Source organism: Sapajus apella, unplaced genomic scaffold (assembly GCF_009761245.1).
Source record: "Sapajus apella isolate SASKATOON/1434 unplaced genomic scaffold, GSC_monkey_1.0 scaffold52, whole genome shotgun sequence".
Classification (NCBI taxonomy): domain Eukaryota; kingdom Metazoa; phylum Chordata; class Mammalia; order Primates; family Cebidae; genus Sapajus; species Sapajus apella.
In genome coordinates this window covers 434296-449940 of record NW_022436992.1, presented here as the reverse complement: position 1 = coordinate 449940, position 15645 = coordinate 434296, and the positions used below count along the sequence as shown (strand labels likewise).

The 15645-nt window shown below is 48.3% G+C and overlaps 1 protein-coding gene across 7 annotated transcripts; it reads right to left on the bottom strand.

Moving 5' to 3' along the window:
* Positions 1 to 1408: 1408 nt before the first annotated feature.
* On the bottom strand, positions 1409 to 15498 carry TTC31 (tetratricopeptide repeat domain 31). Of its 7 annotated transcripts, none has more exons than XM_032243409.1 (13): positions 15429 to 15498; positions 15146 to 15234; positions 5845 to 5947; positions 5503 to 5732; positions 5243 to 5326; positions 4790 to 4846; positions 4599 to 4679; positions 4305 to 4499; positions 3924 to 4035; positions 3747 to 3837; positions 3531 to 3672; positions 3221 to 3322; positions 1409 to 3048 (listed from the first exon to the last, which is right to left on the bottom strand). In XM_032243409.1, the coding sequence occupies exons 1-13, from the start codon at positions 15466 to 15468 to the stop codon at positions 2752 to 2754; spliced, it is 1623 nt and encodes a 540-aa protein (XP_032099300.1). In that variant the 5' UTR covers positions 15469 to 15498; the 3' UTR covers positions 1409 to 2751. The 7 variants fall into 7 exon arrangements, with proteins under 7 accessions (XP_032099300.1, XP_032099301.1, XP_032099302.1 ...); XM_032243410.1 differs by having other exon boundaries at positions 1409 to 3045; XM_032243411.1 differs by having other exon boundaries at positions 3924 to 3975.
* Between the last annotated feature and the right edge of the window lie 147 nt (positions 15499 to 15645).

The following is a 15645-nucleotide window of genomic DNA, read 5'->3' as shown; positions in this document are numbered from 1 at the left end:
CTTAAAGCATGGTCCCTGGAGGTTCTAGAGAGACATGAGACCATTGTTTAGGGTAGGCCAATAGGGCTTTGGGTGCAGGGTGGATCAGAGACTGGTAGAGACCTGAGGAAAGGAATATATTCTCTGGCCACTGCAAAAGGTAACAGCAGAGAGAACTCAGGGCCAGACTTGGGGTGGGCCTGGGAGGTGGTTACAGAAGAGGAATCCAGGGACCAAGGACTGCATGAGTCAATGACAACCTAGCAAATGTGGACAATTGGAAGAAAAATGGCAATACAGAAACAGACAATGACGATTGGTATGGAGCTAAGAATCTGTCAGCCATTATGCACATGCAAAAAAAAAAAAAAAATACTCTTTGCAATTGCACTGCCCGTTCAGTACTCCCCTCATACTTTCTAAATACTGCCTCTCTGGAACATTTCCAGTAGGGTGATCAACTCCTTTCTATCTTCCCAGCATTTTCCAAGTTTTAACGTCGAAAGTCCCTCACTCCAGGACATCCCTTAGTTCCAGGAAAACCAGGATGGGTGGTCATCCTACTTTCCCGTCCTGGGGACTCAGAACTCAGGCTACTGGGTCAGACCCCTTTTAGTTAGGAGTGGTGAAAGTGGGGCAAAGTGTCAGGAGTCATGTGACTCTTGGAGAAGCTACACGTCCAGGACAGGCTAAGGTTCTGGGGAGGGAACATTGACTTGAGAAGCTAGAACAGGAGCCAGCTCAGCTGGAAGGCAAAAATACCACAGAGTAGTGGGTGGCCATTCTTTGAGAGGCCAGGAGCCCTAGAGAAGTCCCAGAAGCATGCATGTCCCCAAAAAAGGAAAGGCAGATGGTCAGACCTCTGATGGAATCACTGCAATACAACTGTAATATAATCACCCCTTGAACAAACACAACCACCTCTACCCCATCCTGCTTCTCAATCAGGGTGGGCAAAGAACTCTCAGGGCAAATCGTTCTAGTTAGGAAGGTAGGGTCCAGTCAAATTAACTGGCTCTGAGTCATAACCTCTCCCCCATTTGAGGTTTCCCAAATTCGAGCCCAGCTAGCACTGCTACCTCTTATACTCAAGCCTTGGACAACAAAACTAAAACTTGTCCCACCAAAATGGCCTCTAGATGGAGGTCTGCTCCACTAAGCCCTCAATGTATATCAGGATCACCTGGTGGACTTATTGAAACAAATTGCTGGGCCCTGCCCCCATAGTTTCTGACATAGAAAGTAGGTGGTCTAGGGTGGAGCCTGAGAAACTGCATTTCTAGTAAGTTCCTGGATGATGCTGATGCTGCTAGCCTAGAAACCACACTTTGAGAATAATAGTCCCTGAACTCTGGATTTTGTGAATTTCGGCACCAATTCACCCATACTCCTCTCTTCCTACTGTGGGAAGCATGACTATGTAGGACAGTTGCAGATAAAAATTGGTTTATTTAGCACCCACTATGTACCAGGCACTTGGGAGGTATTTTCTCACAATTTTGCTTTCCATCCTCACAATATCCCTATGAGGTAGGGACTACCCCCATTTTTACAGATGAGGAACTGAGGCTTAGATGTTGACAGACCCATCCAAGGTGACGCAGATGGTAACAGCAGACTTCCTCCTGCTACACAGTATTTAAGGGGCCTAAGTCATAAACAATTTAAAAAATTTGGGAAAGTCCCATGTAAAAGAGATGTTTCAATACCTCTTCTCTCCAGGTATGAACAGTATTAAGCAACACCCATAGGGCAGCAATAATCATTTATCCTGATGAATGGTTCCTTTGTGAAAGGCAAGGGAGTTGGGGGAGGGCTAAGGTCTCCTGCAGACGCACATTTAAGTGAGCTGACAGTCTCAGCAGGACTATGGAAGAAACAGCTAGGGGAAGCTGCCAGGATCTTAAGTAAAACTAAAAGGAGATCATGATTCTTACACAGAAGTGGTGAATTCAGCATATCCTTGAAAAGGTGAATAAATTAGCATAGGGAAAGGATAACTACAATGCCCAATGCTGGGGTGGAGAAACAGAGTGGCCAAGGTTGCAACAGCCTGGGCACCTGCTGAGGCTCCATTCAGTGGGAGAGCCACCAGTTGGGAGTGTGGACATGCATGGCCCTGCCAGCTCTAAGCAGGAGCTGGTAAAGGACTTCCCAAATGCAAACCCTTGGTAAATCTTCTAGCAGTAAGAGCAGGTGAGCATCAGATCATTGGACAAAAGAGAGGACAGTCATACACAGCAATCTGGACAGAAAATGGCATGAGAAGCTGTGAGCAAACTGGGGGCTGTGGCTATAAAAACAGGGTACAAGCTGGGGCTAGGAACAGGTGAGCATCCACCAAGCTAAAAGGTGGGACTCAAGCCTTCTCAGCACTGTGACCCCGTTCCTGCGCACAGAGCTCTAGTCGGTGAATGAGGCCCCCAGGACCAAGAGGCAGAGCAAAGCCCAGATGCCTTCTCACTGTCTCTCCTATAGCCTAAAACCCTGAACTTTCCTACAGTTTCCTTCTTGAGCATTGGTGGGTTTTATTTTTCCTTATTGCCTCCAGAAGAAGCCTTCTGCTTGAGAACCAAAGGATGTTTCAGTGGGTGTGGGGCTCCTTTCTCTCATCAGAAGCTTCTCCATGGTGAGAGGAATGACTGCCAGGGGTATCCTTAACTATGGGTCTAGAGAATAAGGTCTCAAAATATGCAGTGAACTGTCACCACACCGTGTCCCCCCACCATGGGATGTATACATGGCCTTGTCCTATGAGGGACCAGTGCCCCCTCATCTGGCCTGAGGTAGATGCTGGGGCCCAAGTCCCAGGATGTCCCAGCCCTTTGAAGGGTCCTGGGATTGGAGAAGATGGGGCCTTCTACTCTGAGTCTGGGAGACAGGCTGGTTGGGGTGGCTTCGGTGACATGGAGGATAACGCAAGAGTGGGCACAGACCAGGGGCCCTCGGAGCGGTGCTTCGAGGGCACCTGAGGGAAGGTAGGCCTGAGGCTCCCAGCTCAGCATAGGGAAGTGGCAGGAGGGCCCCAGGTGACAGAGATGGTAGACAGGTTCCTCCTTGTTGACCCTGCTGAGAAGAGAGAGAGAATGGCACTAGATCCTTCTTTTAAGCAAGACAGCTCATGCCTCTTATTCCACCCATCCTTCCCACGCCCTCCTTAGCCACCTGAGGCTTGGTATTGCAGTCCCAGCTAATTCTCCCTGATGTCCCCTCAGCATGACAGTGGGCCTGGCCCCCTTACCAGTGTGAGTTGGAGAAGGCAAGAGCGGAGTTCTCGGGCTGCGTCAGGCTGGGACCCTCCTCTCAGAGTCTCCTGAAACACAGCAGCTGCCTCTCCGAAGCGCTTTGGTCCCAGAGGGATCAGAAATAAAAGATTAGATGTAAGGGAGTCAAGGAGCTTAAAAGTACCCTTTCCAAACCTGGTCCCTGCACCTAATACCACAACCATTGTGACATTTTGGTACTAGGAACTTATCTAGAAAGTCAACGGAGACCCCCTCCCCACTCCATCCCACCCACATCTCTCCTGTTTCCAGCCCCAGACGTAGTACCTGTAATCCCATCAAGGCCTTGCCCAGGCGGAAGAGGCCCCGGGGCCAGCCGGGCCGTAGGGTAAGGGCCACTTGGGCATCAGCCAGGGCCCACACTGGCTGACCCAGCCGCTCATGGCAGAAGGAACGATTTCCAAATAACCTAATAAAGATAGAAGGTGGCCAAAGGTCTGAGTCCTCAACACTCTGCCCTGTCCTGGCCAAGCCCCCACCTACCGGTGGTCCCGGGGGTTGAGCTTCAAGGCCTGGGTAAAGAGGACCACAGCTTCATGGTAGAAACCACTTTGAGCAAAGCTGGTACCCAACTCTGGAAAGGAGAGACCACAGTGAGAAGGTTCAGATGGGGCTACCCCAGGGAGAGTAGGGTGAGGAGGGAGAGAGAAAGGATCTCACTTGCCAGTTCCTGGCTCTGTTGTAAGGCAGCTGCCAGCAGTTCCGGAGATGCCTGGGGATAAGGTGCAAAGTCAAGCAGGCCTTCAGGTCTCAGTCTCCCCAAATCCTTCTCCTTTGTTTAAACAGATAACACTGCAATTAGCATTACCCAACTCGTGTAATCCTCATGACAGCCCTACAAGATGGTATCAGCCCTATCTTCCTAGAGAGAAAACTACCTGGGGTCATGGTGACAGTGATGGCCTGACCCTAGGTCTCTTGACCCTGGGGCCAGAGAACTCCCATTGGACCCTGTGTCAGCCCTTAGATCCTGTGCCTCCCCAGCAGCTCCTTAGGCCCCTTCCTTGGTTCCAGCTGAAACAGGTTCTTCAGCCACCTTACCTGTGCCTCTGGACTCTGCTGGGGCCTCTCCTCTCTTGGAGGTCTCTCTTCCTCTTGACACATCTTCTCCTGAAGGGCCAGGCCACTGCCTTGGGGGCCCTGGTTCAGTCCCTTCTCTCTGCGGGCATTGAGGGGCCAATCCCCAACCTTTCGCAAAGCCAGAGACACAAAAGTGCTAGATAGATCCAGTGAGTCCTGTGGACAAAATGGAAAGTTAGGGAAGGGGGGTGGGGATGAAGTACATCCTGGAGGAGGAGGAGGAGATTGAGCAGAAGGGAAAAAAGGGGCTCTCACCTCTTCTTCACCACACTGTCCCTGAACTGTGTTTCCGGGGCTGGATGGGGGGCTCTCATCCCTATCTGAGGTAGCGCTGACCTGAAAGAAAAGTGGACAGGTACAGAGTTGGGATCACCTTGAGCTGCCTGCTTTCTTGGCCCTCACCTTCCTGACACTTGGTGCTTTTAGTGCCTGCCCTGGATACTCACCTTGGGCTCCCCGCAGTCCTGCTCCAAACGCTCCTGTCGCTTTCGTTCCTTTTGACGCTGCAATAGTAATGGTAACAATGATCTATTTTGAATGCTTACTGTATGTCATATGCTGGGCTAAGATTTCTCATTTCATCTTTGCAGCTCTATGAGACAGGCATCATTATTATCCTCATTTTGCAGGTGAAAAAGTAGATAAGAGATGCACCAGCCAGAGGCCTCATGTAAGGAGGAGGCAGATTCCCACCCAGGCAGCACAGTAGGATTCCAGAACCATTGCACCAGATGGCCTGTGAGAGGCCTTCACAAGTCCATGAGCACTTTGTGTCTTTCTGGCAAGAGAATGGATGCCATTGCAGGCCATCTTGAGCTCTTTCCTATTCCCACAAAGCTTCCTTTCCCTCTCCCAAATCCCTTCGGCTCCCCTGCACCCTCCAGCCATGCTCTAGCCACCTTCTTCTTGAGTCGCTTCTTCTCTGCTTTCTGTTTCATGCGCTCCTCCTCAGCCACCAGCTCCTCAGCCAGGCGGTTGGCTTCCTAAAGGACGTAGGGCAGGTGACAGAAAAAGAGAGAAACAGGGTAATTGAGAACAAAACATGAAAGAGGGCAGGCAGTACAGAGGAAAGGTACCAATTAGGGGAGAATATAGGGATGGGAATACTGGGATTGAAAGAACCCTGGAAAACAGCAAAGCCCTCTCCTGAGAATCTTACCTCTTCTGTCACCAGGAGCTTCTGGGGCATGGCCACCTGAAGCAGACTGTCTGAGGCACTGGGGAAGGTGGCAGAGGCAGAGGGGCTTTGAGGGCAGGGCTCGGACTCTTGGGGAGGGTATAGGAAGGACTTGCGGAGACCACAGTAGGTGCCCAGTCCCTCAGCCCCCTTTCCCCTGTCACTCTGTCCAGTTGATTTCCCTTCATCATCCAAGTGGCCCAGGAGGTAATCTGTCAGGAGGGAAAAAGAGACAGGAAAGAACATGAGAGAGGGGTGCATCTGAGGGTCAGCCCTCCCAGGGTACCAGCCTCGATCCCTGGGCCCAGCCCCTGCACTCCCCACCATGGTGCCACAGCTGCAGCCGCCCGCTGCTCCCATCCACATGGATCCGGTGCAGGCCCTGGGGATCACTCTCCACAAGCCGTCGAAGAAAATCCACTATGTCCTGGGAGGGGGAGGGGAGGGGAGGCTGGTGTTGGGGGCAGCTCCTGGAGACAGCAAGGCCTTGGATGGCTTGACCTCTCCACCATGGCAGCCACCAACCAGCCATCCAGCCCAGAAAATCTGACTGGCCCTGACCTCTCCCTGCTCAGCAGCACAAAATCTGCTGTCCCTCGGCTTTTGTAGTGAATTGCCTCCCCTCACTGCTTTCCTGCCTTCCCAAGGGTTGAGTGTGGTATTCAGCCTGGCCTTCTCAACCATCCAGGATCTTCTCCCCTTGACCTGCTATTCAGTTAGCCACACTGAGGCCCCTGGAATGAGGCCCTCCAACCTGCTCTTCCAGCTAGGCCCCCTGTCATATCTGCAGTATAAACAGCCCCACATAACCCACCCTGAGGCTACCTCACACCTAAACAAGTACAGCAGCTCCTGGCTGGCCACTCCTCTGCACTTCATCTGTTTCTCCCCAAAACCAAGCTCTCAGAAATTACTTCCCTTCCCAGGGACATCCAATAATCCCTCACTGCCATGGCCATAGGCAGAGTTGAACCTAGCTCCTCAGCCTAGGATTCAGAGCCTTCCAAAAGGCTCCCTGGCTGACCTTTCCAGCCATCCTCTTAATCCTCTCCTGCTTCACTGCTGTCCTCCGTCCCATCACCAGGCTACCCTCTAGCCTTAGGGCCTTCCCCTAGCTGCTCTTCAATCCCGCCTGGCTCTGAGCTTCTTTCTCAACACATCTTGCCTTACCTTCAAAGTCCAGTTCAAATTCTACCTCCCTTCAAAGCCTTCCCAGACTCTTTCATCTCTAGTTATCTCTGTCCCCTCCAACGAAGCTACACCCACATGGTCTGTGTTACATAATTTAGAACCTTGTTATTCATTGCTTTCTATTGCTTTTCTCATTGGCCAGGCAGCATGGAACTACAAAGAGCACTGTGCTGGAGTGGAGCCACTTGCATCTGAAGTTTTTGGTTTTTTTTTTTTTTTTTTTTTTTTTTTTTGAGAGAGAGTCTTGCTCTGTTGCCCAGGCTGGAGTGCAGTGGCACAACTTGGCTCACTACAACCTCTACCACCTGGGTTCAAGCGATTCTCCTGCCTCATCCTCCAAAGTAGCTGGGATTACAGGCACACGCCACCACGCCCATCTAATTTTTGTATTGTAGTAGAGATGGGGTTTCACCATGTTGGTCAAGCTGGTCTTGAACTCCTGACCTCAAGTGATCTGTCCGCCTCGGCCTCCCAAAGTGCTGGGATTATAGGTGTGAGCCACCGCGCCCGGCCTTTTTGTTTATTTTTGAGACAGGGTCTTGCTGTGTTGCCCAGGCTAGATTCAAACACCTAGGCTCAAGTGATCCTCCTGCCTGAGCCTCCTGAGTAGATGGGACTTCGGGTGCACACCACCATGCCCAGCTTGTCCAAGTTTTGACTCTGTCACTGCCTGGCTGTTTGATTCTGAACAAGTCATTTAACTTCTTTGGACCTCTTCCTCATTTACAAAATAAGGCAAGACTTTCAAGACATGGCTCACACATTCTGGTTCTGATGAAAGTCGCTTCCTCAGGGAGTATAAGCTTCAAAGATAGGAATGATCATATTCCTATTTGCCTAATCAGGTCTAAACAGAGCAGAGAAGCTTAGAAGCCAATGATTGGACTTGCTGAGTTAGAGGCCACAAACTTAGAAACTCCAGCATGCTAAAAAAAAAAATCTGTAGGCAGGACTTTAGATGATTGAGGTATATTCAATTTTCTTTTCTTTTTTCGGGATGGAGTTTCACTCTTGTTGCCCACGCTGGAGTGCAACGGCGAGATCTTGGCTTCACTGTAGCCTCCGCCTCCCAGGTTCAAGTGATTCTCCTGCCTCAGCCTCCCAAGTAGCTGGGATTATAGGCATGCACTACCAGGCCTGGCAAATTTTTATATTTTTAGTAGAGACAGGGTTTCTCCATGTTGGTCAGGCTGGTCTCAAACTCCCAACCTCAGGTGATCCTCCCGCCTCAGCCTCCCAAAGTGCTGAGATTACAGGCATGAGCCACTGCGCCTGGCCCAATTTTCTAAAAAACTTTAGATCCAAGCCTTCCCTCAAAAGATTGTCCTGACTTAATGGCATCACCACTTATACTGCTAGGTACCTTCAGCAGTCTTATACTTAAATTCAATTTCCTGGCGGGTTTGTTTCACCTTCCTAACTGCAACTTAAGCATAAATAATGAGCCAGGTATGGTGGCACAAGCTTATAGTCCCAGTACTTGGAAGGCTGAAGTCAAAGGCTTACTTGAGCCCAGGATTTCAAGGCTGCAGTGAACTATGATCATGCCACTGCACTGAAGCTTGGGTAACAGAGGGAGATCGTGTCTCGATAAATAAATATGGCTGGGCATAGTGGCTCATGCCTGTAATCCCAGCACTTTGGGAAGCTGAGGTGGGTATATCACTTGAGGCCAGGAGTTTCAGACCAGGCCAGCCAACACGGCAAAACCCCATCTCTAATAAAAATATAAAAATTAGCTGGGCATGGTGGCACACACCTATAGTCCCAGCTACTCAGGAAGCTGAGGCACAGGAGTTCCATGAACCTGGGAGGCAGATGTTGCAGTAGCCAAGATCACACCACTGCACACCACCCTGGGTGACAGAGCAAGACTCTGTCTCATAAAAATAAAGTAATTAATTAACAATAAATAAATAGCTGGGTGCGGTGGCTCACGCCTGTAATCTCAGCACTTTGGGAGGCTAAGGCAGGGCAATTACGAGATCAGGAGTTCATGACCAGCCTCACCAACATGGTGAAACCCCATCTCCACTAAAAATACAAAAATAAGCCAGGCGTGGTGCTGCACACCTGTAATCCTAGCTACTTGGGAGGCTGAGGCCGGAGAATCGCTTGAACCAGGGAGGTGGAGGTTGCAGTGAGCTGAGAGAGCACCATTGCACTCCAGCCTGGGCAACTGAGTGGGACTCCGTCTCAAAATAATAATAAATAGGAGCAAGGCAGTGGCGTAAAAAAAATAAAATAAAAAATAGTAATAATAATAAATAAATAAAGCATGCTCTCTGCCCCCCATTGGGCAACCTCCCCAGGATGTGCCACTCAGATATATACTGTATTTTCTCTCTCCTCCAACCAGTGCAGCCATCAAAAAAAAAAAAAAAAAAAAAAAGGCAGGTGTGGTGGCTTACGCCTGTAATCTCAGCACTTTGGGAGGCCGAGTCGGGTGGATCACTTGAGGTCACGAGTTCAAGACCAGCCTGACCAACATGGTGAAACCCCATCTCTGCTAAAAACACAAAAATTAGCAGGACACGGTGGCATGCACCTGTAATCCCAGCTACTTGGAAGGCTGAGGCAGGAGAATCACTTGAACCTGGGAGGCGGAGGTTGTGGTGTGCTGAGACTGCCCCACTACACTCCAGCCTGGGCGACAGAACAAGACTCCGTCAATAAATAAATAAATAAATACCTGTCCCCAAATCTGTGCTACTCCTTTTTTTTTTTTTTTTTGAGATGGAGTTTTGCTCTTGTTGCCCAGTCTAGAGTGCAATGGCGCAATCTCGGCTCACCGCAACCTCTACCTCATGGGTTCAAGCGAGTCTCCTGCCTCAGCCTCTCGAGTAGCTGGAATTATAGGTGCCTGCCACCACCCCAGCTAATTTTTGTATTTTTAGTGGAGACAGGGTTTCTCCATGTTGGTCAGGCTGGTCTCGAACCTCCAAACTCAGGTGATCTGCTGGCCTTGGCCTCCCAAGGTGCTGGGATTACAGGCATGAGCCTGGTGCTACTCTCTTAATTCACTACATAGCCACCACACATGATCAGATCCCCCAATATCACTGTGAATCTTCTCCTATCTTGTCACCCTCCTCCAGCCACAGTAGTGTCCTTGAAAGTTCCCACAACACACCAACTGTGCTCCCATCTTAGGGCTTTGCGCTTTCCTTTACCTAGAATGCTCTTTCCCCAGTGAATGGCTCACTTCTTTGTCCTTTTTAGATCTCTATGAAAATGACACTTTCTCAGAGACGCCTTCTCTGACCACTGCTTTTTTTTGTTGTTTTTTTGAGACAGAGTTTCGCTCTTGTTGCCCAGGCTGGAGTGCAATGGTGTGATCTCAGCTCATCGCAACCTCCGCCTCCTGGGTTTAAGCAATTCTCCTGCCTCAGCCTGCCGAGTAGCTGGAATTAAGGCATGCACCACCATGCCCGGCTAATTTTGTATTTTTTAGTAGAGACAGGGTTTCTCCATGTTGGTCAGGCTGGTCTCGAACTCCCAACCTCAAATGATCTACCTGCTTCAGCCTCCCAAAGTGCTGGGATTATAGGCATGAGCCACTGCACCTGGCCTGACCACTCCTTTTAGAAGGAGAAACTTCCCAACCTCACTTAGCGCTCCCTATCCTCCTTCTTGCTTTTTTATACTTCTCATATTTGACATACAGGTATTGATCGACTTACGACCTATGCAACTTACGACAATTCGACTTTACGACCACAATCGCTAGCCACGACTGCTCCGCATCTGACAGCGCAAACGTTGCCCAGCTGGGCATACGACAGTGCGGACCAGCTTCCGGCAGTACTACCATCTCCACGTGCACCATTTCAACTGTTATCCCAGACTCAGTACAGCAATTTGTGTTTTGTGTCTTGGATATTTTTCATCAAACCCCTCCCAAGATGTCTACCAAGAGGAAATTGTCTTTGTCTATGCCTCAGCCTGCCAAGAAGGAAAGAAAAGCCATCCATCTCGACATGAAAATGAAGGTAATTAAGCAGTACAAAACAGGAAAGAAAGTGAATGTGATCGTACGTGATATGAAGTTATCACATTCGACTGTGTCGACGATTTTGAAAGATAAAGAATTCGTGAAGCTGTGAAAGGTTCTGCACCCATGCGATCAACAGTTATAACAAAGCAACGAAGCGGGCCCATCCACGAAATGGAGAAATTGCTATATATTTGGATGGAAGGTCAAATTAAAAAACGGACACCATTAAGTCTTTTTACTGTGCAGATGAAGGCGAGAAGTCTATTTCAGACTCTGAAGGAGCATGCTGGAGAAGATTACAGTCAAGAATTTGTAGCAAGCACTGGCTGGTTCCAGAGATTCAAGAAAAGATTCCAAATGCATAGTGTTCGAGTGACTGGAGAAGCAGCAAGCGCGGATGAGGAAGGAGCATGTAAGTTTGTTGATAGTCTGGATGAATTAATTACAGATGAGGGATATCTAGCAGAACAGATTTTCAATGTTGATGAAACTGGATTATTTTGGAAACGGATGCCGGCACGCACTTATATTCACAAAGAGGTCAAAAGCATACCGGGATTTAAAGCATTTAAGGATAGGCTAACTCTGCTGCTTGGCGGGAACATCGCAGGGTTTAAGCTGAAGCCGTTCTTAATTTATCACTCAGACAACCCGTGTGCGTTCAAGAATGTTAACAAGCACACACTGCCTGTCTACTTTCGTTCTCAACATAAAGCATGGATGACACAAGGATTGTTTGAAGACTGGTTTATGAACTGTTTTATTCCTCAAGTTCGAGAATATTGTTTGGAGAAAGATATTCCTTTCAAGATTTTATTGCTACTCGATAATGCGCCTGGACGCCCACCACATCTAGGCGATCTCCATCCAGATGTAAAATTTGTTTTTCTTCCGCCAAACACGACTCCACTCATCCAGCCTACGGACCAAGGTTCGATTGCTACATTAAAGGCCAACTACCTCCGAACCACCTTCGCTCAAGCAATATCCGCTATAGATGCTGACTCGGAACTAACATTGCGAGATTTTTGGAAAAACTACAACATTTTGATGTGTATCAAGAATATCGCTACCGCCTGGGAGGCTGTGACGACAAAGTGCATGAATGGCATCTGGAAAAATTGTGTTAAGTGCTATGTTAATGATTTTGACGGATTTGACAGTGAACAGGAACTTGAAACAATTCGGGAAAAAATAGTAAAACTCGCTAAAGACCTTTCTTTGGAGTGTGAAATGGAAGATGTTGAAGAGTTGCTAGACAAAGAATCCGGAGAACTTACAAATGAAGAGCTAATCGAACTGGAAGAAGAAAGAGTGGCGGAAGAAGAAAGAAGAGAAGCAGAGAAAGAAGAGGAGGAGCCAGAAAGAAAGTTCACCACTAAGGGATTATCAGACGGTTTATCTTTACTGAATAAACTTCTTATACATTTTGAAGCAATGGACACAAACATCGAACGATTTGCAAGGATTGAACGGATGGCGCACGATGTGTTTCATCCGTATTGTGAAATTTATGAAGAAAAAAAGAAACATACAATTCAGACAAAGCTCACCATGTTTATGAAAAAACCAACTCCAGTAACCACAACTGCTGCCTCAGATGACGACGTCAACGATCCGCAGCCAAGCACCAGCGGCCAATAAAATGTTTCGTACATGTTTATATATTTTGATATGTTTTGCAGTTGGGAAAATGTTTCCTATGGTATTTTTTACACCTGTATTTTGTATTTTTGTATGCACCTGTATTTTGTAATTTTGTATGTTTTGCAAATACTAAACCAGTTGTACTGGTAATGCAGTGTTTTACTTAAACCTGACGAATGTAAAAATAAGAAACAAAATGGTGTAGAGATGATACAAATGGCATAAAATGAACAAAGAAAATTATGATATATAACAATAATGAAAGAAAATTATGATAAAATGTGACTTAAAGATTTTTATAACATCGTTTCACAGTACTGTACATATAGCCTACTCAACTTACGACCAAATCGTGTTATGACCAGTCTGTCGGAACCAATCGTGGTCGTAAGTCAAGCAACAGCTGTACTATGTTGTTTATTTATTTCTTCATTAGATGGTCCTAATTCATTGATTAGAAACATTTTTGTCTGTTTGGTTTACTGCTGTCTACCAGTACCTACAACAGTGTCTGGTACACAGGTTGGTGTTCTGTTAAGTGTGTGCTGAGTGAACAAAGAGATTGGTGGGGAGGCTATTCCAAGAAACAGAACTGTGTGTGAACAAACTGGTGTGACACAGTGAGCACGAACTTTTTTTTAAAATTTTTTTGAGATGGAGTCTCACTCTGTCACCAGGCTGGAATGCAGTGACACAATCTTGGATCACTGCAACCTCTGTCTCCCAGGTTCAAGCCAATTCCCCTGCCTCAGCCTCCAAAGTAGCTGTGACTACAGGCATGTGCCACCACACCCAGCTAATTTTTTGTATTTTAGTAGAGACAGTGTTTCACCATGTTGCCCAGGATGGTCTCAATCTCCCGACCTCATGATCCACCTGCCTCAGCCTCCCAAAGTGCTGGGATTACAGGCGTGAGCCACTGTACCTGGCCATGACTATGGACTTTATCTTGTCAGTGATAGCAGTGGACTTGATCTGGGGAGTGAAACGATCAAATGAAATAGTGTTGAGGAGAAGATGAGGCTATGGATGTAATGTTTAGTTCAGGCCAGAAAGAAGGAATCTTGAACTAAGGGAGTGGCAGCAAGAGGAGGAATGGAAATGAGGGGCTTCTGTCAAGAGACATTTCAGAAATAGACTTTAGTGACTAAATGTGTGAGGTAAAGGAAAGGGAAGGTCATAAAATGATTATCAGATTTCTAGATAAAGTAACTAGAAGAAAGTTTGTGTTATTAACCAAAATTGGGATTAGAAGAAAAGCAACCAATTTGCAAACATGACAAGTTAAATTAATTTAACAAAAGTTAATTAAATTAACTTTTGGGCTTGAGTTTGAGGTTCTAGGGATGACCCAGAAGCAGCTGAAGTATAGCGCCTCAATGCTTCCAAATCTGATCGTCCCTCCTTCAAAAACCCTGTTGCCGGATGGGTGCAGTGGCTCATGCCTCCAATCCCAGCACTTTGGAAGGCCGAGGCCAGCAGATCATGAGCTCAAGAGATTGAGAGGATCGTGGCCAACATGGTGAAACCCCGTCTCTACTAAAAATACAAAAATTAGCTGGGCGTAGTGGTGTGTGCCTGTAGTCCCAGCTACTCTGGAGGCTGGGGCAGGAGAATCACTTGAACCTGCTTGAACCCAGGAGGTGGAGGTTACAGTGAGCTGAGCTCTCCACTGCACTCCAGCCTAGTGACAGAGTGAGATTCCGTCTCAAAACAAACAAACAAACAAAACCTTGTTGCCTACTTGAGAACACCCAAACCCCTGTGCCAAGTCAAAGCCTTTCAAGCCATCTACTGCCTTCTCCCCATGCCATCTTTTACTGTTCCAACCAAATCTCCACTCTGGTCCCACTTTAGCGAAGTTCTCTTAACTTTTCCTTGTTTTACTGTCTTTGCTCACATGGTCCCCTCCGTCTATTTAAAAAAAAATTCTTTTTTTGAGATGGAGTCTCCCTCTGTTGCCCAGGCTGGAGTGCAGTGGTGTGATCTTGGCTCACTGGAACCTCTGCCTCCCGGGTTCAAGCAATTTTCCTGCCTTAGTCTCCCGAGTAGCTGGGATTACAGGTGCGCACCACCACATCCGGCTCATTTTTGTATTCTTGGTAGAGATGGGGGTTTCACCATGTTGGCCAGGCTGGTCTTGAACTCCTGACCTCAAGTGATCTGCCCACCTAGGCCTTCCAAAGTGCTAGGATTACAGGCCTGAGGCACCCCACCCGGCCATTTTTTTTTTTTTTTTTTTTTTTTTTTTGGAGACAGGGTCTCACTCTGTTGCCCAGGTTGCAGTGTAATGGAATGACCATGGTTCACTGCAACCTCGACCTCCCGGGCTCAAGAGATCCCCCACTACGCGCGTTAAATTTTTTAAAAACAGACATATTTGTAGAGATGGGGATCTCACTATGTTGCCCAGGCTGGTTTCTAACTCCTGGGTGCAAGCGATCCTCCTGTATCAGCCTCCCTAAATTTTGAGATTACAGGCGCAAGCCACCGCGCCCGGCCCCTATAACATCTTTCCCCAAGGAACTCGTACCCACTCCCCAATCCTCATCTCAGAGACCCTAGTCTGCTCAATTCTACCCACTTCAAGCATCTGTTACAGCAGATTCGTCCTCCTGGTCCCTTGCCCCTCACTTGTCTAAGACCCTGAAGGGCAAGGCCGGAGACTACAACTCCCCAAAGCCTACAGAGCAGTCAGGCGTCCGCCCGTCGCGGGTTTCTGCAGCAGCTGACTTAAGAGAGGCGTGACCGAAATAAGTAGGACTGAGGGAAACAGGGGTCGCTTAGTACCTCTTCGCCGTAATCCTCTGGACCGAATTCCTTGCAAAGTTTGGGGACAGCAGCGACCTCCAGCGAGCAGCTGGGCCGCAGAGGGCAGTCTACGGGAAAGAAAGGCGGAGCCTCGTCAGCAGGTTTAGGATAGACGGGTCAGAGTCCTCCCCGCTCCAGGCTTGACTCTCCGCCCCCTCTGCCCTCTGCGTAAAATCCTCCTCGAAACGTTCAGACCACAGGTGGACCCAAGATGGGCTGCCTCTGCCTTCTTAGACCCCCTCTGGCTTGTCACACCGCTCACCCAGCTTGATCCGCCCCACAGTCTTCGGAATCGGCGCCATCGCCCGTCAGCAGTGACCCGGAAGTGAAAGTTAGTCTAGTATTTGATACCAGCCAAAGGGCGGGGTAGAACAGGATGTGCGGCCATCTTTGTTAGGGGCAGAAGCCTCCGATTACGGAGCCTGAGAGAATCCATGAAGGTCCCCGGGACTCCCGAACTGGAGAAAACCGTTGTTGAG

Bases quoted from the DNA above. Each gene is read 5' to 3' on its own strand.
- TTC31 (XM_032243409.1), bottom strand. From the start codon at position 15,468: ATGGCGCCGATTCCGAAGACTGTGGGGCGGATCAAGCTGG. The intron at 15,235-15,428 runs GTGAGCGGTGTG...TCTTTCCCGTAG, and splicing joins TGTGGGGCGGATCAAGCTGG to ACTGCCCTCTGCGGCCCAGC. The intron at 3,838-3,923 runs GTGAGATCCTTT...TCTCCTTTCCAG, and splicing joins ACAGAGCCAGGAACTGGCAA to AGTTGGGTACCAGCTTTGCT.